The sequence below is a fragment of the Gasterosteus aculeatus genome, chromosome 4 (genome assembly GCF_964276395.1).
Source record: "Gasterosteus aculeatus chromosome 4, fGasAcu3.hap1.1, whole genome shotgun sequence".
Classification (NCBI taxonomy): Eukaryota; Metazoa; Chordata; class Actinopteri; order Perciformes; family Gasterosteidae; genus Gasterosteus; species Gasterosteus aculeatus.
Window position 1 is genome coordinate 12,028,981 of NC_135691.1, and position 24,420 is coordinate 12,053,400.

A 24,420-nucleotide genomic window follows, 5' to 3' on the forward strand; every position below is an offset into this window, starting at 1 on the left:
TTCATACAAACATCTGGGCCCCACAATCATGCAGCATTCAAAAATAGAAAATGAGTGTCATCAACACCCATGGGTGTTACATCCTAGTCCTCTCTGCAATGTTTCCAGAAGACCTGCAGCAGACCTGACAATGAAGGAGCACCAGAGCGCCCGAGCGGAAAGGTGGGATGGAAAACACAATCCCACAATTCATTTTCTCAGGTTTGAGTACATTTCTGAAGCCGCGGGGAGGGATGCGAGCCTCCTCTAAATTGCCTTTGATCTTGTTGTAGTGGGAGCCGTGCTTCTGTAGAGGGCAGGCTTCTGAAAGCATTGGTTCACTGTTGCATCACCGCCAGTTACAGCCATCACAGATTATATCATGCACTTCTTTTTGATGTGTTTCTAAGTGTGTGTGTGTGTGTGTGTGTGTGTGTGTGTGTGTGTGTGTGTGTGTGTGTGTGTGTGTGTGTGTGTGTGTGACCGTCATAGCGTGCCGTATGTTTGTGGCGCCTGTCTCTTTCTAAGGGGCCCGAGATGTTGTCGTGTGTACGTGGCAGGCTTTAAAGTGATTGCGGCCCGTGAAGGGCAGCTCTTCAGCTGCTGATCAGGACACAAGTGGGCAGTGGTCACAGCCTGTAAAATGAGTAGATGTGCGGCAGGAGAATAAATGATTTTCTGATTCATTTCCTCTGTCAGATGAGGGCTTGTTCACACACACACACACACACACAGAAAGAGAGCAGGGGTGAAGTCAGGCTGGCTGGATACTGAAGGTCTCTCTCCGGCGGCATGTGCCCTTTTCCAGGTCCTCTTAGTTGCTAAGAACCACGTCCCTGCAAGACCAAAATACGGGAGAGCATTGAATGAGTGAAGGAGAACCCTCTCTGCAGTGCACTGCACAGCCCAACCTGTGTGCTCCCTGTACTGTCGGAGCCTTCTTTAACAGCACCTAACGGGGACGTGTGGCAAAAATATGCAAAGGGAATAGATGTGATTCTGCTGTCTCATTATTCTTCAGAACACCATAAACAAAACAACCATAAAAAGATCGTACGTGAACATGAGATGCATGTTGAGCAGATTTGCACTCCATACTGTTGCATAACACATCTCTCCCTCTCTCTCTCTCTCTCTCTCTCTCTCTCTCTCTCTCTCTCTCTCTCTCTCTCTCTCTCTCTCTCTCTCTCTCTTTTTTGTATTCCTCTCTTTCTGTCTCGGACATGGAGCTTTGTGTTCAATAAGTGGCTCACTCGCGGGGAAGAGAATAGTCTCTTTTTCATGTTGTTAGTGTACAAAGCTTTGGTTTCCTTTTCCCTTTCCAGACCTCCACTGGGAGCACGGAGAAACAGTGTTGTCATTAAAACAGCTGGGGTTTCACCGGCCCTCAGGTGAACCTTATATAAAAGAGGAGAGAAATGTATGGATCTTTTTTCTTAAATTAACTAAGCCGGGCCTTTTTTGTATTTATAAAAGCCACATTGCTGGTGTAAATTCAGCAACAACAAGACCAAACATCATTCTCTTTCTTTTTCCATCCTTCAACTCCAGGGGGTTTCAGCATCAGAAATTATTGATGTCTTAACTGCCGGGATAAAAGTCTTTGACAAAAACTGTGGGTAGTTACTGTTCTACTGAAGCTATGAAACTTCAATCAGAGTGAGACGGATATCTGTGAGGTACAAAGTAATTATGGATAAGTACTATGATAAAATGTTGAAGGCTTTTGTCGAAGATTTGATCATGGGTAAAAACACTAGTAGTTCAAGTCCCCGGTTCAAAATGATGGGGTTAGGACACCATCCCCCCCCCCACCACCCAGCAAAGGGTCACAGCAATGAATCGTATGGTTCACAAAAAGTAAATGAAAATGTTTCTCTGTTTCTCTTTCCCAAAATAATGGTTCTTTTCTCAAATCTGAATTTCAAGATCGTTTTCCCCTCTTCAGTTCTTCAAGTGATACTCAAAATTCAACTTGCGTATGAGGTTCCTGGTATTGTGGAAAGCCCACATTGTTGAACTAGAACTTCTTTCAATCTGCATTATTGGTAAAATAATAAAAATAAAATAAAAAACACATTGATTGTTGTCGTAACCTTAGTACCAGGACGGATGTAACTGTTCCAAGCTGGTCCCATTGACTGATGTACCTGGCACTCTCCATGGTGTCCTTGGCCAAGTAGATGTACCAGTAGACCAGGTTGAAGAGGGCGAAGGCCAGGGGGAAGAGGATGCGGGCATACGCGTCGATGGGGCTGGTGCCGGCCAGCTGCGGGATTGGAGGAAATGCGGAGCCCTGCTGGAGGAAAATTGGCAGCGGCGGAGAATCTCCTGGATCACTGCGACACACTGAGTGGTTTCTCCTCTTTAGGCCTTCCTGAGGGCAGTTGTCCAGCTGCTGTGGGCAATGTGGAGACCGAGTTAGTGGGGGGTTCCTACTCGGTGAGAGAAGAGGGTTAGTGGTGTAAGGGAAACCAAACTAGCCAGCAAGTACACACATGTTAACATGCCATAAGTTATGTTGATTCCCACAGGAGATTTTTTTTCAATGGCATGCCAACATCTCCATAGAACGCAGCAGGTAGTTTGCTGGATGCCCATAGCGTGGTTAAGAGATTATGCAGGGAGGAGTGCTGGAGTTAGTCGGTGTTCTCACACTGAGGCTATTTTTAAAACATCTAACCATGAGCCCTGCACGTGAAACAGACCCCAGGAGGACGCAGTAGTGGCTTACTGTATTAGCATTCAGCATATAGCTCTAGATGAGAGCACTACAACAGCCCCTATTACTATTTAATGCGTGGTGTGCCCTGAATGAGGAGAATGGAACATGCTGGACGACTACATGGAAATGCATTGAAAAATACCTGATCTGGCAAAGTGATTTCCAAAACCTGTTTGTAAAAATGTATACGAAAATTTTGAACATACAAATTCGTAACAATACATACGAACTGGCGGTGGTTAACCACGCCCCTTGAGTGAACAACATGGCGGACCATGTCGGATTCTTGAGTGAACGTCTCTCCGCCATGTTGGGTTTTTTGAGGGGGTTAGGGTTTGTATTCTATTCTTACAAATTAACATTGATTTCTCGTTAAAAATGCAATCATAACACGGTTATTTTACATCGTTAGACTTCACAAAGTGTGTTTACGGGGTGCAGGTCCCCATTCACTTTGAATAGGGTGACGTCATCAGTTGCAGTCCGTATTTATTTCGTATGTATCGTAATAAGATTTTCGTATACATTTTTACAAACAGGTTTTGGAGATCAGGCTGGATCTGGGGCACAATTTCTTTCTCTCTACATGAGTGTGGAGCTGCCTGCTTCCTGCTCATAACGACCATCACGGCATCGTCAAACTCTGCACCAAGCAGGCTCTGCTCGACGTACCACTGACCATTATAAGCAATGTACAGGAGTTTGAGATAGATATTAATTCTTCAAATGATGTCATAAGATGATGTTGCTGAGCCGGTAGCTTTCATGCAAAACCTGGTGTACTTAAATCAATTCTTAAGCCAACTAGGTAGCAACAGATATTAATAGAACGGATAAAAGATTTTGTGAAAGACGCTTATTTGCTTTCTTAGCGAGCGTTTTGTGATCCGCTTGATTCAGTTGTGCTGTTTGTACGCGAAAGATGCCGCTGGAGCCAAAAGCAGGTGAACTTGGTTTAGCATTAAGACTGAAAGCCGTGCTCAGTGGTTACTTCATATTTAGCATACATACATCTGTAGATTAAAAAAAACTATTTAACTACATTCAGTATCTTTATTTTATCCAACGTCAAATATCATAGGAGGCCTGAAAAGCACCTTAAGCTCCTCTTAGCGTGCGTTAGCAGTGGCTAAGTGTTGAACCCCATCAGCCCACGGTAATGTTGCGCAACAAACACCAGATAAGGTCACATTAGACATGTTATGTCAGCAAGTTATTCACCATGCCTACCCACACGACGAGAGGAAGCTAGGCTAGACTACAGTCATTTGTACCCAAACGCAACAGAAAACGAACACCAAGCAATTAAACGAGCAAACAGCAGAGCTGAATGTGCACATGCACCTGGTGACTGTTGACTGAACTGTGGTGCTGCATTCATCCGTAGGATAACATCATGTTCCACTAGTCATCGCATCATGTTTTTCCACATTTTTACCTCTTTGGTGAGTGTTACATGTCTCATGTTAATGTTACAACCACACGCTTTTCTAAGCTTTTACATTGAATATGAATTGAAACAGCAAAGACAAACACGTGCATGCAGACTCAACCAATAAAACCAGTTGACTCGTGATTCGGGTTACACGGCCATTCCCCCACGTTTAAGACAGTCACGTGAAGTTCGATTCTCACCAAAGAGTTGTCGTCGTCGCTGCCGGTCGCCAGCACCTCAAGCTTGTCTTGTCTAACTTTCTGCTTCTTCAGGCGGTTGGCCTGCAGGGTGGCGAGGTAGTTCACTGCCGCAAACTCCACGAGAGCCGAGGCCACGAAGGCGAAACACACAGCGATGAACCAATCCATGGCCGTGGCATAGGCTACTTTGGGAAGTGACTCACGGGCGCTGATGCTCAAGGTGGTCATGGTCAACACTGTTGTGATCCCTGGAGGGAGACAAGCGTTGGTGAAATACACATGAAGAAGAATAACAATGTCAAACATGACCGGTAAACATCGAGTGGGGGCAAAGGCGCCGTACCAGCGACTGTGCGTGCGGGAACGGACTCTTTGTTGATCCAAAAAGACACTTGTGACAGAACGACCACCATTATGAGAGGGATGTACGTCTGGATGAGGTAGTAGCCCAGCTTCCTCTGCAGGTGGAAATGGACCACCTGCACAGAGTAGTGACCTGCAAGATCAAAAGCATGTGTGAAGAGAGCAGCCCCGGGGGGGGTGGGGGCGAGCCGGGTAGCACACAACGGATGCCCTTGCCTGCCCTTCAAACAGTAAAGCCGCCGAAGGAAACGTTTAGAGGCATTTCTGGTGTTACGGCTGGAATAACCCTCCAGCTGCAACAAAGCGTTTGAGAGGCAAGAGGAAGAAAGACAGGAAGGACCGAAAAGAAGGAGGGAGCACGGCGGACATTTATTTAGAAAAGAAGGAGCGAGTGAGGAGGGGGCAGAAGAGGAGCATGCAGTGTCATACGCGTAACTGCCCTGCCCTATCTGAACACACACACACATTTACTCTCTCTCCTTCTTTATTTTGGTTTTCCAAATGGGTATCATCCCTACATTCTTATGCCTGCCTCAACCTTTTCCTCTCTATTCCACGGATCTGCTGAGTTCACGGGAGGGGAGCACTTCTCCTACACACACACACACACACACTACCCCATCCTTCCTCCTCGTTCTATGTCGGTTCATTTGTTTGGTTTTCCATCCATCGTTCTGAAGGAAGTTGCTCTTATTTTGGCTCTACTCTGGGCGGGTAATGGACACCAGTGTTTGGAGCAGCTCAGCTGACCTCTTTTTGCTCTCAGATTCATCAGCTCGTGAGATAAAAAAAAGAAATATAAAAGTTTAAGTGGGGGAAGGCTACAGTCTCCTTATGAAAGAGTAACGTGATAGCGGACAGCGAGCGTTACCTGTGTTTGATTTGAATATCTCACTAGACAGCGTCTGTCCCACCAGGTCATACTGCAGAAGACTCATGGACTCAGCAGGACAATCAACCGATGCTATTGGTCCCTTCCGCCAAGTGAAAATAATTTCACTGCTTGTGTAGGCATCTACAAATGCAAAGGCAATTAGAAAAAGAAGAAACATTCTAAGGGTTGACACATTCTTGAATCTGGACATTGTCATTCCTTCTGTTCATGAACACATCTGTTGAACTTACAACTTCCAAACCTGAGAGGACACGCGTGGCCGTCCATGGGGAAGTCCATAAGCCTCATTGGACATTCTGAAGTGATTGTCAGTCTAACAGCAAGAGAACACACGGACACAAGTTATCTCTTCCTGTAGACTAGTGTCCACAAAAGATCCAATTAACTAAACAGTGGGTGTTCGACCCAGGATCACCTCATGGTGTAGAGGACGGTGCCGTTCTGCATGATTCGGAACAGTTTGTTCGGCGTGGTCATGTTATGAGAAATGGACTTCTTGGAGTTTCGGAAAAAAGTGTCCGGCGTCCAGATCTTGTCCACCATGCGGTTGTTCAGCCGCAGGATTTCAGAGGGTCCTTCAAACTTAAGCCGCTCGTCAACCCACATCTGACGGAAGAACATGTCCATGGTGTACTCCTAATGCATATACATTACATGTTAGTGGATGTCAAACAAACCACCCACAGCTTTACATTTCAATCTTCGTCCCAGACATTCACCAGTACGCGTAATACTGGGGAGACATTTCAACTGGCCGTAGAAGGTGCGGGGAGATGACGAGGCAATGATGGATGCCACTCATCACAGATAATCATTAATCAATCTATTCAGCCATTCCCTCTGTCTGACGTGTTGTCATATTGATTTAGAGGACATCAACAATGGAGTTATAGGGCTGGTCAAACAGATTAAAGCTGATTGGATGGTCTCGTGGCAGTTTGCCCATAAGGCAGAAATTCAGCGGTCACCAAAGCGCTTTCATCTCCATGAGTCAGCACTTACAAATCTTCTTACAACATTAGTATCTCACCATCTCAACATCTGATACTGGTCCAAAGCTGGTGACAAAGATGTCTGTTTTCACCTCTGTAAGACCACCTATAGAAGTAATAAACAACTGTATAATACACACAATATGCACAAAAATAGTCTACCACCAATGCTATAATTTATCAATGAATATATGTTTTTTCAGAGACCATGCTTTAGGATTCAATGTCAAAATTACCTCCAGATCCAGGTCGCAATCTGTTGTCATAACCATCCAAAAGTCGATCCAAAATGAGGGTGATATTGTCCGAGTAAATCTTCCCAGTTCCCTGTACATTACCAAGTCTGCAGAGGAAATAAAGGTTAAACTTGCAGACTCGTTGTACTCAAACCCTTGTTTAAGCAGAGAGGGAAGACTTACGTTATCCAGCAGATAAATGTAACACAAGTTAATGTCAGAAGGGCCATCCTGGGCAGCATTTATCCCAAAATATACGGTCAATTCTCAAAACAAATCATCCTTTGTAAAACAGCATTGAGGGCAGTTAAAACAGAGCTACCGTCCTTATTGGTGTTAAAGTGACTGGTAGGTATGCATAAGGACACCGGAGGCACTTAGTCAAGAACAGTAATCTAATTAACAGATTAGTAAATCCACTCCATTTTTAGACAAACACCACTTTATCTTGGTTTCATTTAAACCATCCCACAGTACATTGATGAAGAAAAAACAAACAGGAAAGACTTAAATAAATGTTAGTTCCTCACAATGAAACACTGACATAAAAGTCTGACGTGTGTCGCTCGTAAATTTATTTTTTTCGGCTGTAGTTCATTTTACTAGACAGCAGGTGGCGCTTTGGCCAGAAATACCGCACTGCAGCTGCAATCCTTACTGAGAGCAGAAGAAGAGTGAGAGGCACTCACACAGTTTTAGACATCACTACAGACTGACGCCGTACAACACAGGCTAACCATCGAATACTAAACATATTTAACTTGACATGTTCATAACAACAATTCCACAAAGCCCAGCAAGGAACGGCGAGGATCAACCGCGTGGCAAACTGTTAGCATAACTTCTCTGTTAGCCAGACGCCGTGTGACGTCAGTCTGCTAGCTGTGGTTAGCCGACGTTAGCTTTGCGCTAGCCGACCTGTCAGCCGGCGCGGAGCCGCAGCATGTCGGTGCACTTCGAGGAGCGCAGCGGCGTTGTCCCCTGCAAGACGCCGTGGGGCTCCTGGTACCAGACCATGGAGGAGGTTTTCATCGAAGTCAATGTGCCCAATGGGACGTCCGGTAAGGAAGTCAAGTGTCATTTGGGATCCAGGGACATCGAACTGCATGTCAAAGGGAAGGAAATTTTCAAGGTAAAAGTTAAACTCCTCGAAACATCATTTCAACTAAGAGCAAGAGTGCGTTTTCCGTTTGGGGGGATCTTTAAAGCTGCACACTGGACGTGTGGCTACTATGCTATGTTGATTTGAGCCTTTTAAGTCTCAGCGAAACAAAATGTATAAACGACACAAAACAAATGCGCCAAACTACAAAATAACGAGGCCATAAGATGAACTAGATCAACATAAACAAAGACATTAACACGATATAGACAGTTCGTTCATATAGACAATAATAATAAACACCTGCCTGGGTCAAGTGTAGAACAAGTACTCTGTAGGTTTACTTAAATAGCAAAACTACATTGACTTAAGAAGAAATTCAAGAAGGTAAAAATCTAGTATTGTCATTTGGTCCATTCTGCACATTTTATTAGATTCCATCACTTTTATGGTAAAGCTGGTAATAGTGGGGATCATCATTTATCTGTGCAACATGTACACTTGTGTTTCCGTTGATCATCTTTTAGTGTTTTTATTTTAAAGATTACATTTCACTTCATCTCGATCAGCTCTGTCTTTAGCAGGTTAATGCACAAAAATATTCCTTCAAGGGAGAAAAAAAGAGAAAGTTCTACTCATCTCGCTAATTCTTATTCAATCATACACTCATGACGTTTGACTCTAAAGTTGAACGCACATGTTCACAAAGTGTTCTTTTCTCTTTACATTCTGTCAGGGAAAGTTGTTTGACACAACCATGTCCGACGAGGCTACATGGACACTAGGTATGTGGGCGCCTTCACCTAAAATCAGTTAACTTTGACTTTAACGTACAAAAGTCACCCTTTTGTATCTCTCCTTTTGTCATTCTTAGAGGACAAGTGTCTTATCCGGATCATTCTGATGAAGACCAACAGAGAGGCAGGGAACTGCTGGTCCTCCCTGCTGGAGGGGGAGTACTGTGCCAATGCCTGGGTCCAGGACCAGATGCAGAGGAAGCTCACACTGGAGAGGTTCCAGCGGGAGGTTAGTTTAATGAAGTGCCACCTGAAAGGTGGTGGTGTCCGTCGCCAAGACGTTATTACAAGTTGTCAGAGGCACTCTTGTCTCAGTCGCGGCCACATGAGGGAGAGCTGTTTAGCCATGTAGATATCTCTATCTTAAATAGATGGGGACAACTAACTAATCCCCTCATGAGTTCTAGTTCTTAAATGGTCTGCCTTTTTTCCAGGCTGTTTAAATGCTGTTGGCTAGTTTCTGACTAGTGATCATTTTGATCTAGATAATACCCTCGATAAATGGATTTTTTTGATTTCTAACAAAACGTCTTTTAAATAATTAAATGCCAACATGGGTTTTGTTGATCCAATTGTCTTTTGCAGTTTTCCAAAAATAATTGTTCAACAGGAACAAGTCAGGGGAAGATTTCTCAAATTGGAAACCAAAACGTTGACTAACGAGTTCCTTATTCAATGAAGCAATCCGTAAAAGTATCTATTGACAATTAAAAACTTATTTTAAATGTTTGATACTGTAGCAAGAAATCCCATACGAATCCATACTCTGCATAATCTGGGTGGATTAGTAAAATTAAATGTTTGCATGCATGGTACGGTGATGTCTCCTGATCCTGATTTTTTTTGCTAGAATCCTGGATTTGACTTCAGCGGTGCAGAGATATCGGGAAATTTTGCTGGCGGTGGTCCAGACTTTTCCAGTTTACAGAAGTGAGCAGTCTGGTGAAGCCAAACACCTGCAACCTGCTGGATACGCTACCTTTGTCTAACAAACACAACTGAGGACCTCACAGCGCCATCACAAAGAGTCACAAGACAGCAGACCAGACAGTGTAACTAGACTTTAACGTTTAAAGATAACAGATTTCATCGGGGCAATTTGAGTTCTGTTTGGCAAGTCACAATGCTCATTACACAGGCAGAGCAATGGTTGATGGAAACAGTTGTAAAAAGCCTGTGTGTGACATGGTGGTTTTAAATAATGAGAAGAATGCAAAAGCAATAGCTTTTCAATAAAGTTTTATTGAAAGGTACAAGAACATAGATTAACGAGATGGTGTATTCAATCAGCCGATTTTAAATTTGGAAACACATTTTATTTTTGTCACTAAAAGAAACTTCTGCTAGACAGGGAATCCGACCAAAAAAAATGCAATACAAATTGCAATCCACATGTCCACTGCAACAAGCTATTTGTTTTTTTTCATATTTGCTTCCTAATTGACAACTGAAATCAATTAATACATTTCAAGAATTGGTGAAAACAACTCATCTGTAACCACTGGCATTTTGGCTCAAACTGTGTGGTCAGCCATAATTGACGGGATAGTCAATAGCCTCACTTCGCTGGAGTAAACCAGCGCTCCCTCTCCGTAACAAAATAAAAATAAAAAATTATCACCTTGGGTAGGAGTGTGCAATCAGGACAGTTTAGCAACCTAGGGTGGGAGTTAAGGATTTTGGGCCCGATTTCTTGGTTCCATTTTTTGCAATTCACAAAATCCTTCTCCCTCCTCTTCCACATAGTGGACTGAGGACCTAGGTGGTTATATACTTAATAGCTTAAAACCAGCAACCCGTTCCAGGAAATACCAAACACCGTGGTACGGATTTTAGCGCGATCATAGTGTACACTTGTGCAAGCCACATTTAACCAGGAAAGGACCACTTAGGATGGTGGTAGTTGGACCTCTCTGACGAAGCATTACTCCTCGTCGTTGGGGCAGAAGAGAGATAAATGTAAGATGGTAAACAAAGTTGAGTTAATCAGATTTTTTTTAAAGCTTTTCCTTAAAGAAATCCATCATCACCGATGAAAATCTGTAAGGAAAGTAACAGGAGCTACATGTAAGGCCCCCGTTCGCACCCCCGTGGGTTAACAAGCAGACTCGGGTATGGTGGGAAGATGAGTGATCTTGTAGTAGCTGTGCTTCAGCTGCCGCGCGGTCCTTCCCGAAATAGTCCAGCGAAGCCTCTGGCTGTTTGGCTTGGAGCACCTGGCGGTGGCATATTCAGCCAGGCATTTCCCAACCAGCTCCCGCACACAGACCAGGTCCCCGTCTCTGAACTGCAACACCATCGGGAGAAAAAGCAGGCGGGAGATTGAGCCCCTTCATTTCCGCTTGTCTCAACGTTGAGCTATCGTTGGGTTCTAACCAGCTAACGCGAGACAAAAAAGGTCGGCACTTACGTTCAGCTGCCGCTGCAGACCTTTCAGGGCCTCTGATATTTCGTCAACGTGCTCAGGGTCGTGTTGCTCCTGGGCCTCGTAACACAGCAGCGCCATTGCGAGCAGAGATGGCTGCAAAGGAACAGATTATAGGTCCTTCATTGCAATTACACTTTGAACAGTTAATAGATTTGTCTGCAGAAGACTGGCAGAGAAAACATTTTTAAAATGAATATTTACCAAACTGACAAATAACAGATTTTGCCCTACCTTTATTTTGGAAAAGACAAATGAGCAATGACACGCTTTCAGTTGAGCTTCCAGTCTTTCAAGGCTCAGTATCTTCTTGCTGTGAAACAGAAATGGCTTTTAGTGTCAAGACAACAATTTATGTGGGAGGTAGCGCTCACGAGATTAGACATCAATCTGTCTGGGAAAAGATTTTGCTAAATTTAAATATTAACAACATCTCACTGACAGTTGTTTACCAAAACTGTCCGTTTCACGTCTATAAATCCACATGATTTTAGTCGGACAATTTGGGTTTCTTTATTATTCTCCTTAAAGCCAAATATGAGCAGACACGTTTTAGTGGAGTAAATATAGTTGTGTTGAGTCACGGTTCGGCCCTGCAGGTCCGCCTGTCCTTACCTCTCAGCGTCCAGCTGCTTCTGGATGTGGCTGTGAAAGAGGCGGAGAAAGCGCAGGGCTGTGGGGGCCTTCACCTTCCAGTAGAGCTTCTCCATGATGATCTTCTCCATCCTCATCATGTCCGACACGGTAAAGCGATTCTGACTGATGCGGATGAGTTCGTTGGCTAGAGGCACGTTCTTCTCCTCCTCTGCAGACTTCACGGCAATGTAGAAGCAGCTTAGACCCACACAGGACAGGTGCTTCGGTTGAATCTGGGGAGGACAGGTAAAGGAATTTAGAATATAAAAACAACCTCTGCCATTTCTAAATGGCCAGCAAAATGTTCTTTTCGGGAATCAATGCTTTCCGAACCTTCATCAAGGAGAGGAATCGGTCCAACAGGCTGATGGCCAGTGAGAATGTCTCGGAGCTAAAACCAAAGAACCTGGTCAGAGAGAGCAGGTCCTTCACTTCCAGCTCCCTCAGTCTGGTGGTCATCCTGAGACCATTGTCCTGGGAGATCTCGATGAACCTCAAGCCGCTCAGCTTCGGTTGGTATCGGCCCTCCAGATCAGTCAGGGCCTTCAGCTGCACTGCGAAGGGCTGTGCTCCGGGTCCTGTCACTGCGTCGATCATCTGCGCAGAGGGGGAAGCAGAGCAGAGTCATTTGGACTGAATCAAACTAAAGCTCACAGTCTCAAAACTAGAGAAATGTGTGAAACCACAGGTAGTTATATCTTTAAGAGGCAATCTATGTATATGTAATATATGCAAATATAATATATCTAAATATAACAGACATACATACAGTCCCTGTTGAAGTAACAATATGCTGTGGATACCACAGCCAAGCACGTAGACAGACTGGTGTCACTCCGCTCCAACATTTAAATAACTCAATTTGCATTCATGAACAAAGTCCAAAGACCTCACACCAGACAGATTATCCAACCTTTTCTGATACCAACAAAGTGACAACTATTTCATGCAATTCATACGGCTTTACTTCAACCAGAAATGCAGAAACACACTTGTGTATTAAATACCAAACTAATACAAAATCTGCATTAGGGCCATGTGTTTGTGGAGGTCAACCCCTCAGAGTGTTGGAAGTGCGCGAGTTATCCAGTAACCATCCACGAGCAGCGATCCCCAAACTGGCCTGAACTGGAAGAGGCCTGGGCCGGCGGTGACGTAAGGCACGGACACCTCCGAGGACCAGCGCCGTGGCTGACAAAGTTTCCTCACGAGTCTGGTCATCAAGGGGGCAACGCAACTTTATGATGAGAATCGCTCGTGTCTGATAGTTGGGGCGCGTGATTTGGGCCTTAACGTCCACGGGACGGGGCCGCGCGCGTAACAAAGCAGGGTCGGCGACATGTCGGGACATGCCTCTGCCGCACACACTCACCGGCAGATAAGCTAACCCGATGACAACCGAAACCCCCCCAAGTGAGAGAACTTGGATTAAGCCAGTAAACTGTGTGTCTAACTTTAATACGCGTTGACTCAGTTTAACGTTGTTCTCCATGACGGCGAAGAGGAATCTACTAAATCATTCGACGTTAGCGGCGTGACGTTAACCGTTAGCTACGGCTAACGCTAACATGTTTTGTTTGGTCATAGCGTGAGTTTATATCTTTGAACTGCCATAATAAGGACGTATTTTAAGCATTGATGGACCCAATCCCACGTTACATATATACACACACACATTAGGTAACGTTAAGTAAACACAATATAGAAGGGAGGTTGGTTAACTTACCTTGGGTGAAGTTGCCTCTAATGTTACCAATATAATTCAGGGGTGGAAAAAAATGCCTCAACGAGATTTCAATGTGCGAGTGGAAAGAAATTTAAAACACAAAAAAGAGTGAGTATGAACTTTCACGAAAGAAAGTTTTAAGCAGACGTTATTTTCTGCCTATGCACACCCCCCTACCCTTGGAGTTAGGCGATGGTGAAAGGACAGTAGGCTATCAACGCAAGAATAAAGCCAGACCCACGATCCGACACGACGAGCATTCATTGGTCATCGACAGGTGACGTTCATGAGTTAAATTTCAATTGGATATATTTCCAGCCTAGCACAAATAAGCCCCGCCCTATACACGATTTTGGCCAATTGCAGATAAGAAGGCGGGACATGACCAAGAAACGCAAACAGTGTCTGATGATACACTATAACGGGAGAGGGGAATACGAGAAAACAGCAATATTTTGGGGGAATGTTTTGGGGAAACTAAGGAGGATTTCTTCAAAGTTCATGTATTGTTGTTTGTTATAAAAGCCAGGCATTATCACACCATACGGGCTTGCTGGAAGGTTTCCAAAGGGTGCTTGCTAGATAGTTTCTAGAACAGTCTGGAGGGACCGTGAACCTGCTGAGACGACACCTTACCTTCCAACAGCTGTGGACCCATTTGTATCTTACCGTACAGTTATGGAGAGAAGGAGGCACGTTTTCAAAGGTCTTTATTACACTAGGATGTACAAATCTGCAAGTGGTCCCACACAAACCCACCATATAGATCTAATGACAAAGACATTTAATCCTGAATATGTGAGGGAGATGGATGGAGATATATATATATATCTCCAACCAGGCTGAATAATATACTTGTACATAGATATTTCTGACAACATTAGGGTTGACATGTTTGCATGATAGGACACCATTTAGAATTATTAAATATGAAAGGTAATATTTGTACCATGACAGATTTAAAGTGCTTATAAATCATAATATATGTAATCCGTACAACATTTAACAGCAATATGTCATTTTGAATATTTATGTCACAGTGTAAATTGTCATCAGTCAAAAACTACAAGCATAATATGGCGGATAAATTAAGGGAGCACATTTAGTACAAAAACTGAGATTTTGGCAATGATTTTAAATACTTTTAGGGTTGAAGATAAGGAGTCATGCAGAGACTGTGCTACACTGCTAAGACGCTTGAAGGGGAGGTTAGTAGACATGGAAGTCTTCAGGCAAAATAACCTCCAGTGATGTTAAGTGCATTTCTATAAAATTGTTATTTCAAATTGTAAAAATAATACACTTGATGCTAATCTGGGATCTTTTGATGTTGTAGAAAGTCTTTAATTCATATTCCTTCCTGAGGTTAAGGAGCACGCAGATGGAAGACTAAAGAAGCTATGAAAAGGAAAGAAAAACCATGTTATATATCCAAACAAACAGCTCTATTCATTTAAAGGCATTAGACAAGATGAGAAATAATAAAGTTTAGTGAAAATGGTAATCGGTCTTGATGAGCATTTAGTTATTTGCTTGCATTGAGGGCAAATTACAACCGAAACGTGATTTAGATGGAGGCGCTGTTCTTGAAACACAACCAAATTTTACTATCTCATTACAAGTACTTGTGAAATATGAAAAAAAAAAACGTGATGGGGAGAGGTTAAGATGAACGGTTCAGCCAACAAACATGTGAACTGATGCGGTGTTTGGTTTCCCAGTGACATTATTGATTTGGATATAAATAATGGTAACTTATAAGCTCATTTTTACACTCACTGTAAAAAATAATTTCGTTATTTTCTTTATAACTTTGTAAAGTGTGGTGTTAGACAATTCACTCATCTTACCACTGCTTACTATCTCAAACTAACAATAAAATACTTTGAAAAAGTATCAATAATCATATGTTCATTAGTAGAAAATCTGAGCTAAAACCCCACTGGAGACCATTCAACTTGCAAATAATTGCACATGTAAAACATAACTCATCGTCATCTCTTTAAATCAGTCGCTAACTAAAAGTGTCTATAACAGGACATGGACACACATTCATGGCTAGGACATCAAACAACACAAGCTACATGTTATGAAAACAGTCCGTGGACTGTGTCTCCAGCAGGCTGCATAAGGGACTAACTAAAAACACGGAGTTGAGCTACCGTTTTGATCCATTAATAGACCGCGGCTTAAAGCCATCACATACTTCAGGCTGACATACGAGTAACTGTGAATGGTCCACACATACAGTGTGAATAAGTAATGTCAAAGATGACATTACTTACTCACAACTCTCTCTCTCTTCCAATGTGATGGCAGACACATTCCTGGTTCCCTGGGTGTTTGATCCATAAATCAACTGAAAGGGGAAAAGAAATAAGACAGAACATGGGAAAAAGAAACAAAATGAAGGATGAATGAACGAAAATAATAAAGAATGAAATGGGTATGCAACAGAATTTTGGTGGGAACTTTTTTTAACATTCACTTTTTTCCCCTATCGACATTTTAGGGCATGTTAAGAGGCCGGTCCAGTTTTTGACATATTACCATCAGATTCTCTCTAAAGGTCATATCCAACAAAACACAGGACATTGACCCAACTCTAGAGCTCTAACTCTAAACCTTTGAATAAACTATCCTCTCTTTTTTATTAATTTGTTTCTATCCTAATAATCATTAAGACAGCTTTGTGATTACGTATTTTGAGCACATGTAATTGACATATAACGTAACATCTGTGTGGGAGTCTAAGTATCCCCGGGGCTGCGCATGGTGTGAGCATCGTCCCATGTAAATAGCAGAGCTGCGCCTGAGCATCAGCCTGTGTATTGCGCGCTGTGAGCCTCTGCGCTATGTCTGGGCACACAGTGTCAGTCTGAATCTGTCCCTGTATCGGTTTCTGAGCCACTGTGGCTTCTGGGAAAACAACACTATCTCATTAATCGCATGGAACACCTCCCCCCTCTGTCCCATCTACTCTACACAGAATAAATGTCCGAGACTCGTCAATGTTTAGTGTTACTATTTTGGGGTTTTACCGCATGCTCTCACCACAATGGTGCAGCACGGAAAATCAAATGCACAGAAAATTTGACTTACTTCTTCTTGTCCTTGTCCTTCTTGAATGGTGTTTGTGAGCAGCCTTGAAGAGCCTGCCCCATCAGCGTCTCAGCTGCGACCCTTCTCCTATTGAAGGCGTTCATTTCCTCTTCCAGTTCTCGTCTCTTCTCCTCCAGATTCTTCTTTTCTTCCTGGTGCATCCGCTTGAGCTGCTCAAACCTCTCATGAAGCTAGAGGACATGATGATGATGGGATGAGACGGGGCACAATGTGAGACGGACCAAATGGGGTATACTTTGAATGAGTGGTTATTTTACGTTTATGTCAAACCTCTTTTTCCTTTTCTTTCAGCTCAGCCTCGGTCTCCTTCACTTTGCTGACAAACATTTGTCTCATTTCTTCCTCTTTGTGCTGCAGATCCACAAGGAACTCCTTCCTCTTGGCTTCGTATGTGTCCTGAAGGCTAAAGAATTAGAGTAAAAGCAATGTTAAGATCAGTTTAATTAGTTATTGGACAGGATTAGTCCACAAGCCGGTGGCTCCAGCCATATCTGGACAGTATGCTTATGTAATACCCACATTTCCAACTGAGTTTCAACTGGGTTTAAAAACTCCAGCTGAGGTAAAACTACTGATCAGATGACATTTCATGAACATAAGAACTTGCCTATATTTGGAAGATGAGAGGGGCTAATCTGCGGATGAATTCACAAAGGCACTTAAAAAAGTTCAGACGAGTAAAAAATATTACCAAATACAATCAATTATTCACTAATAGTTAAATAATTCAACTAGAGGCTAAATTGGCGCATAATGCTCCACACTTTTCCTTCAAGCTGAAACTGCTTGATAAAAATGCAAATGAGGTAAACTGTCCAGATGCATTACATCACTGCTGCCCCTAGTTTCACCTGAACGACTGGCTGTCTGGGTCCGTGTCCTTGAAGCCCATCTCTTCTAGCTTGCAGCGACGGTAGAGCTCATAGTGCCGAGCGTGCGTTTGCTCCCGGAGATCCTCCATGTTCACACGCAGTAGCATCTCCCTTAGCTTCACAAAGTCACAATGGCTTTCATTCTCCACTGGAAAAAAAAGAAAAAAAGAGGTAAGCTAATTTTGCACTCACTGAAAATTTGAAATTTAAACTCATAAAAGCTGAAAATCGTGATTATGTTTATTCCTCGATAATTCAGTTAACACCTTTATGCTTGTAGGATTAATTCAGCCCACTCACCCTGTACGGATCCCCAGGGATACAGCCTTGCTTTCACCATCTTATTTCCCACTTTAACCTCGTCCAAACTCCCAACCACAGCAAACGGAAGATGAGTCTGTAATGTAAAGTGACGACATTGTAACAAAACGTTTTAAATGGCCCTATTGTTGTTATGTCTGGGGTGTAATTCTGCTAAGAAGTGCTTCTAAATGGATTGAAATTGAAATTGTGGCTTACATTGTTACCACAAGATGGGTGTATGTGTTGGTGTTTCTAGGACTCACGTTCATGGAAGTGTTTATCTCTGCGACAGCTTCATCCTCTGTGGGGAACTGATAGATCTGTACTCCATTACTGACCAGCTCGCTCATAATCTTAATCTTCAATTTGTCCAGTTCGCTCTTGGAAACAGTGTCTGCCTTTGCAATAACTGGGATGATGTTCACCTGCGTAAAAAATCCTAGTGAGACCGAGGAACAAGTTGATTGCTGAAAAAGACGATAGACCGATTGTGCGTTCACCTTGCTGTCCAGTTTCTTCATCGTGACGAGGTCGAGAGACTTCAGGGAGTGTCCGGTGGGAGCGATGAAATACAGGCAGATGTGGATTCTTGTGTCATGGCAGTTAAATAATGAGCGTTTTATTCTTAGCTCCTCCTCAAGATAGCTCTCGAACTGGGCATCGATATACTCGAGAATGGGCTTATGGCTGCACAGAGAGACGGCACAAGACATAAAACATGAGCATCGTCATTTCATCCTTCTATGCATCTGCAACTCTATGTTGCTTTCAAGTTGTTTGAAGATATTTTAATATCTCTAAAAAAAACAACTCTAAAACTCTAGTCGAGAATGCCTGCTATTTCCACCCCCTGCTGTCGGAGCACTCAAATGTCTATTGAGATTGCATTAGTTCCAGCAGTCATTCCCACATTTCCTTTCTACGCACACAATTTTCATGCCAGAAACCGGCCGGATCTCTTTTACAAGTAGATACTGTAGAAGTGTGTTGGCTGCAGGACCAGGGCACGGGTGGAAAAAATGCTGGCTAGTGCTGAACTAACCAATAAAAATGTCTTAAGAATTTTTAAGATGAGTATGAAACAGCACTAAAATCACATGTAAACGGTTTCTATATCATTTGAACAACATTGTATATTCTTTCCCCCATTGTGCAGGACAGTTTGATACATTTTTCTAAATCAGTTTCTCTCTCCGGAAAGCATTCAGTCTAACGTCAAATTAGCATCTCCATGAAGCTGTACCTCTCTCCTTTGTTGATCTGGTCTCCAAACCCCACAGTGTGCACAATGGTCAGCTTGAGGTTGACGTTGCTCTCCTGTAGATCATAGGTCTGTGGGCGTAGCTGTACCTCACTCTGATAGTGGCTGGCTTCCTCATTTTCAAATGTTGTATTGAAAAGAGTGTTCATTAATGTTGACTTGCCGATCCCGGTCTCACCTTCCATAAAAAGAAAATGGCACACAAGGAACAGAGATGAGGGAAAGAGTAGGTGACACATTTCAGCTCCAATGTTACATCCATTCACTTTAGATCAGTGGTTCTCAACTGGTCTGGCTCCGGGACCCACCAGCACCCCTTAAGGACAAGTCGCGAAACAAATCGAGGAACATTCTCAACTTCTCAAATGTATTTAATGAAAATATGGTGCAGTTTGAACCTGAGATAGTATGGAGACAGAATACGTATGCCAACACAAAAAAACGTTTAATGAAAAAACAAAACAGCCAGCTGTTAATTCTAATTTTTATTTTCCCAGGCAAAGGCCCGCGACCCATTAAAAACGGGTCCGCGACACACCAGTTGAGAATCACTGCTTTAGATCATGGACTCCTCCTAGGTTCAGACATACCTACGCAGAGGATGTTGAAGCAGAATCCCCGTGCAACCGATTTACTGACCAACTGGTCCGGAAGACTGTCAAACCCCACATGACCTCCGAGCTCCAGGATTCGCTTTTCTTCATGCTGAGGTATTCCGAGAAACAGGAAGGTCATAGATTGAAAGGTGAGATAACATCACATTTAATTTTAAATTGATCATATTCACAACAATTTATCAAATAAAATAGCAAGGTTAGAGAGCTCCTCCTTAGATCCCATCCCTAAATTCTGCCTTCAAGCTTAAGAGCATTCTTTGCAAATGAGGTCATCTCTTCCTTCCCCTTTACACACGCAATAGTCTGCCTATAAAGGCCTCAATATCACCAACCAAATTCCTCTTTTGGAGACAGGCTAATCTGAAAACAAAGAGCAATGAGAATCATACGGGTTGTGCAGCACTGATGTCTTTCTTTACATTGTGCGCCTGTTTATGAAGCTTATATAAAGCGCTTAACAGAAGTTGAAAGCTGTCGACAGCAATGGTCTGTGATTACATTCATCGGTGAAACTTATTACAAATATTTGCATTATTCATTAGTTTGCTGATTAATAGAGATATAATAGATACATCGTAAAATAATAGCCCAAAAACGCTCCCAGAGCTCTGAGCTTCCTCTTAAAATGGTTTTGTTTATAGAATTGAATGAGAAAACGTGTCCTAACTTTTGACTGGTACTGTACATATATTTGAAAATTATTAAAGACTGAATGGATTAACAATTCACAGCAGCACTTTTGTATTATGTTTGAAGAATGGAATCAAGCTAATAAATGACTAAACTGCATACGTGTAACACTATAAATGCATCGAGGCATTTGAATCTGATCATGACAATAACAATACAAACTGCTGCCCCGGCCCTAAGCTGAGGGGTGTTTGATCTCTCTCATGCCAGATACATCCTGATTTACTGGCATCTTGCAAAAGGCTCAACATGAGGATCGGGATGTGTTCAGCACAACAATCATCCATTTCTGTCCCTCTTTCTTCACACACAGGCACGCACACACACATACACACACGCGCACAAACACACACATTCACTAATGCACAAAGAGCTCTTTATCTAGATGCTTGGGATTTGGAGAATATCCAAGCTGCTGGTACCCATAACTCCCCTTCACACACCACCTCAACTTCACAATGTCTTCATCATCATTTGCAACCTGTGCACGTGAAGCCCTGACGCAATGCACGTGTACTGTCAGATACGATGGCTTTTTAGCAAACACTGATGCATCATTTGGAGGACGTAGCTGCCCCTTCAGGTCGCTGACTACGCGTGTTCATCCTCTTAACTCGGCGCCTCGCTGCCTGCTGTCCCGCGTCTCGGCGAGCCGCCCGTTCAGCACCTGCGTGCACCTGTCACTGCGTTGCCGTGCTACAATGCGCGTCGTATTGCCGTAATGCCGCACAGTCGGACGCCGAAGTGCGCTTTTCTTTCGGCAAGACTGCGCGGCTCTCACGCATCTTCCGTACGGCATCGAACCGCAGCTGAACCCACCCGCCTTAACGCACGTCACGCCTTGGATGCTATGCGAGCCGCTGGCCCCGCCGCGGAGGATCGTACTCACCGCGAACACGTCTACATCGTCGGCCGCCATCGTGAGAAGGGGCTGCGTGCGGGACGGAGGAGCGATCGGCGGGACTCTGCTCTCCTCACCCAGCGCGCAGACTCGCTGCTGCTTCCAATATGGCCACTCGGAGGCAACACCCCCTCGCTGCTGGAGGGCGACGCCGCAGCGGCCAGAGCGGTCCGCCTTTATTCGGATTTACTGCGACGGATTAGAGCGAGGAGACGTTATCACCGACGTCGCATACTGGCCGATTATCTACATTATTAGTTCATTTCTATTGTGACTTTTCTCAGGTGGGAAGGTTAAATGACGAGCCACGTGTACACGCGTATTAGATAAATAGCAGCTCTCCATCCCGTGACGGGCTCGGACACCAGCCGTCTCCTGGCAACGTTAAGCCGATGATGTAGCTCCGGCTTCGCTGTGGTGGGAATTAACTCTACTCGTGATGTTGGGCTCTTACATCCCAGTGGAAGATAAACCCTGTTACACTACATGCATATGGAAATCACTAACGGCTTTTGAATAAAGCGATTGTACTACTTAACTTTAAATGTTCAGATGGACGGTGCGGTGTTGTTTGAATGATGATAAATACGCATGTATATAAAGCAACCTGTTACCATTCAATATCTATTTTAGCATATTTACTCCATTTAATAACTACTGTACTATTTTTATGGTTTCCAGAAACATTCTGATTACTTGTTTTTCATTGCCGTGTTAGCATATATATTTTCTTCTATCGCCTATTTATACTTAGAATTGGCTAAATGTTTTTTTTTTAATTTTGTGTTTCTTCGAGGGGTTTTTTAAGCTGTATCTGTATTACTGTGTAAGTAAATTGAAAGCATACAGTAAGTTTAACTGACATGTTGTATTCACCCAATGGAGCTGATTCTGGTTATTATCTAATGTAACAAGGAATTCAAAATGAATGCTTACTGTACACATTTATCTGTGTAAAATACAATAGAATAACGTGAAACACTACTCCTGAGGCTAAGTGACGAGATGAAAATAACGTGGTCATAAGTATAACAGAAAATGAAAAATGCTCAGTTAAAACTATAAACTACTGTACTATTTTTATCGTTTACATTCACTTTTACAATGGCCATATTGTAATCATGTAAATGCACGATACATATAAAAACAAATGAGTGTCTTCATATCGGCTATGATATTGATCCACTTTTCAAGCCGCTGAGCGTTTAAGGAGGAAAGACGTGCATTTTTTGTCGAGGAAGCGCCGGAAGCTGCAGGAGGACAACGGAAAGATCCCCCCCCCCCCTCCTCCCCCCCTCCCCTGTACCCCCCCACCCGGCATTATCCAAAACATCGGTTACACGGTCGCATGTCCGAACTCCTTTCCGGACATAAAAACAAAAAAGGAGAAGACAAAATGTCTTTGACCCAAGAATCTCTTTTGTCTTTTTTGCTGGAGCGCGAAGGCAAAGTGAGGAACTCGGAGCTTGTGAACCACTTCAGGAGACAAATCCACGGCGGCGATCCGGCGGAGAAGCAGCGCAATAGGGACCTCTTCAAGAAGTTGGTGAACAGCGTCGCGGTGGTGAAACAGATCGACGGGGTAAAGTTCGTGGTCGCGAAGAAGAGATACCAGGATTTTGTGAAGGAAGCGGCGCGGGATGGCGCGCAGGGAACGCGGGTGGACGACAGTCCCCCGACCGGTTCCCCGGTCCCTCGACCCGGACCGGATTCCACCCCCGTCAAAGTCACGAATATCCCCGCAGTTCAGACGATCAAAGCGAGGACATCCGGAGCCGTGTTCGCTGTGGTAGCGGTCAAATTCCCCGCGCGGGACGCTGCGCCAGGTCCGCAGATCGGGTCACGTCCCAGAGGGCGTCCGGATCTCTGGACAGGCGAACCAATCGCGTCGCTGACCGACGTTTCAACACCATCAGTGCAGACTCGCGACCCCGACCCCCCAGCGTGCAATAAGGGGTCCCTGAGTGACCCTCGGTGTTGGAAAAACCCAATGACAGACACGCAAACCCCAGGTTTCCCCCTGGTGAGGCCCCCAAACAGGAGAGAGGAGGCAAAGTACTCGGAGTCTGTGCCTCTGGAGCCATTAGCTCACGAGTGGTTGGTAAAGTGTGCTGCCGGACTGTGGGGGCAGATGTATGGTCTGCTGCTGCAGGACACTCGGTTGGCACAGAAGAAAGACTTCATGTCGGGCTTCACGGCGCTGCACTGGGCAGCAAAGAACGGCAACAGCGAGATGATCCACAGGCTGGTGGACACCCCGAGGAGAAGAGGCACTTATGTCGACATCAATAGCAAAGCACATGGAGGATACACACCGTTGCACATCGCGGCCATGCATGGGCACGGCGAGGTCGCGGCGCTGCTGGTGCAACGTTATGGGGCAAATGTGAATGAAAGAGATCATGACGGCAAGAAGGCCTCCCATTACCTCGGCGACGCTGTGTCAGCGGAGGTCAGAGCACTCATGGGAGGACTTCAGCCGAGCGAGTACAGGGAGAAGACGGAATACGATGAGCACACGAAGGGCTTCAACACAATTAGTAAACTGTTCCAGCCTCACAAGAAACAAAAAACAACAACAAAATGTGCTCATGACGGGTGAGAATTACGTCAACGACAAAAGAGGCTTTGATGTGGACAATATTAAAATGTGGGCAGACAAAACTGTCTTAGTTTGTGTATTTCAATAATATTAGAAAAAGGCAAACCATTGTTTATCTTTGCGCCTCTCTTCTACTGCTTCTTGTGCTATTGATGAATGTTGTTTGAAATCGAATTTCTTCTCTTTCGTTAGTTGTTTTATGCATTAACAATTAATGTTATTTTGAACTAATTTAATTTATTTTTCTGAGCAATAACAGTGTGATATTCACACATATCTTACCAGATGTGTAATAAATCTTAGACTTTACCTTTTGAAACTGAAGTGTGATAAAATATGAAAACAGACCCCCCATGTGCACAGCATATGATGCAAGTTCTTGGCAAAGATACAAAGTAAATATCAGATACTTTTGTAGAAAGAAAAAGTGGTAATATTTTGAAAAAGCAACAGTACCTCTAAACTTAAGTAAAAGCAAAGACCTTTGGCGACCAGTCTGGGTGGTGCAATGTCTCTTTTATCATCCTCTTTGAGAACTGA

At 43.8% G+C, this 24,420-nt stretch overlaps 5 protein-coding genes across 8 annotated transcripts; 2 read left to right on the top strand and 3 right to left on the bottom strand.

The window, feature by feature from the left end:
- Nucleotides 1-389: 389 nt before the first annotated feature.
- gabra6a (gamma-aminobutyric acid type A receptor subunit alpha6a) lies at nucleotides 390-7,191 on the bottom strand. Of its 2 annotated transcripts, none has more exons than XM_078102249.1 (10): nucleotides 7,009-7,191; nucleotides 6,826-6,932; nucleotides 6,628-6,695; nucleotides 6,013-6,233; nucleotides 5,828-5,910; nucleotides 5,574-5,717; nucleotides 4,683-4,835; nucleotides 4,340-4,587; nucleotides 2,130-2,374; nucleotides 390-815 (listed from the first exon to the last, which is right to left on the bottom strand). In XM_078102249.1, exons 1-10 carry the CDS (start codon nucleotides 7,065-7,067, stop codon nucleotides 794-796), a joined length of 1,350 nt encoding a protein of 449 aa, XP_077958375.1. In that variant the 5' UTR covers nucleotides 7,068-7,191; the 3' UTR covers nucleotides 390-793. The 2 variants fall into 2 exon arrangements, with proteins under 2 accessions (XP_077958375.1, XP_077958374.1); XM_078102248.1 differs by having other exon boundaries at nucleotides 2,130-2,377.
- Nucleotides 7,192-7,463: 272 nt separating this feature from the next.
- Nucleotides 7,464-9,987, top strand: nudcd2 (NudC domain containing 2). The gene is made up of 4 exons (XM_040172705.2): nucleotides 7,464-7,957; nucleotides 8,664-8,712; nucleotides 8,802-8,953; nucleotides 9,575-9,987. The coding sequence occupies exons 1-4, from the start codon at nucleotides 7,769-7,771 to the stop codon at nucleotides 9,656-9,658; spliced, it is 474 nt and encodes a 157-aa protein (XP_040028639.1). The 5' UTR covers nucleotides 7,464-7,768; the 3' UTR covers nucleotides 9,659-9,987.
- Nucleotides 9,947-13,916, bottom strand: ccng1 (cyclin G1). The gene is made up of 6 exons (XM_040172704.2): nucleotides 13,512-13,916; nucleotides 12,119-12,382; nucleotides 11,765-12,018; nucleotides 11,384-11,462; nucleotides 11,135-11,245; nucleotides 9,947-11,011 (listed from the first exon to the last, which is right to left on the bottom strand). The coding sequence occupies exons 2-6, from the start codon at nucleotides 12,380-12,382 to the stop codon at nucleotides 10,820-10,822; spliced, it is 900 nt and encodes a 299-aa protein (XP_040028638.2). The 5' UTR covers nucleotides 13,512-13,916; the 3' UTR covers nucleotides 9,947-10,819.
- Nucleotides 13,917-14,204: 288 nt separating this feature from the next.
- Nucleotides 14,205-21,653, bottom strand: LOC120816989 (septin-8-A). 3 transcript variants are annotated; one of them, XR_013467601.1, is made up of 11 exons: nucleotides 21,267-21,653; nucleotides 19,661-19,775; nucleotides 19,053-19,248; nucleotides 18,310-18,496; nucleotides 18,073-18,234; nucleotides 17,807-17,903; nucleotides 17,486-17,654; nucleotides 16,905-17,037; nucleotides 16,614-16,804; nucleotides 15,797-15,870; nucleotides 14,205-14,909 (listed from the first exon to the last, which is right to left on the bottom strand). XR_013467601.1 is itself a non-coding variant. In XM_040172701.2 (10 exons), the coding sequence occupies exons 1-10, from the start codon at nucleotides 21,294-21,296 to the stop codon at nucleotides 14,855-14,857; spliced, it is 1,335 nt and encodes a 444-aa protein (XP_040028635.1). In that variant the 5' UTR covers nucleotides 21,297-21,651; the 3' UTR covers nucleotides 14,205-14,854. The 3 variants fall into 3 exon arrangements, 2 of the variants coding, with proteins under 2 accessions (XP_040028635.1, XP_077958376.1); XM_040172701.2 differs by lacking the exon at nucleotides 15,797-15,870 and having other exon boundaries at nucleotides 21,267-21,651; XM_078102250.1 differs by having other exon boundaries at nucleotides 14,205-15,870; nucleotides 21,267-21,651.
- Nucleotides 21,654-22,049: 396 nt separating this feature from the next.
- sowahab (sosondowah ankyrin repeat domain family member Ab) lies at nucleotides 22,050-24,376 on the top strand. Its single transcript, XM_040172709.2, has one exon. It carries the CDS (start codon nucleotides 22,627-22,629, stop codon nucleotides 23,878-23,880), a length of 1,254 nt encoding a protein of 417 aa, XP_040028643.2. The 5' UTR covers nucleotides 22,050-22,626; the 3' UTR covers nucleotides 23,881-24,376.
- Nucleotides 24,377-24,420: the final 44 nt, after the last annotated feature.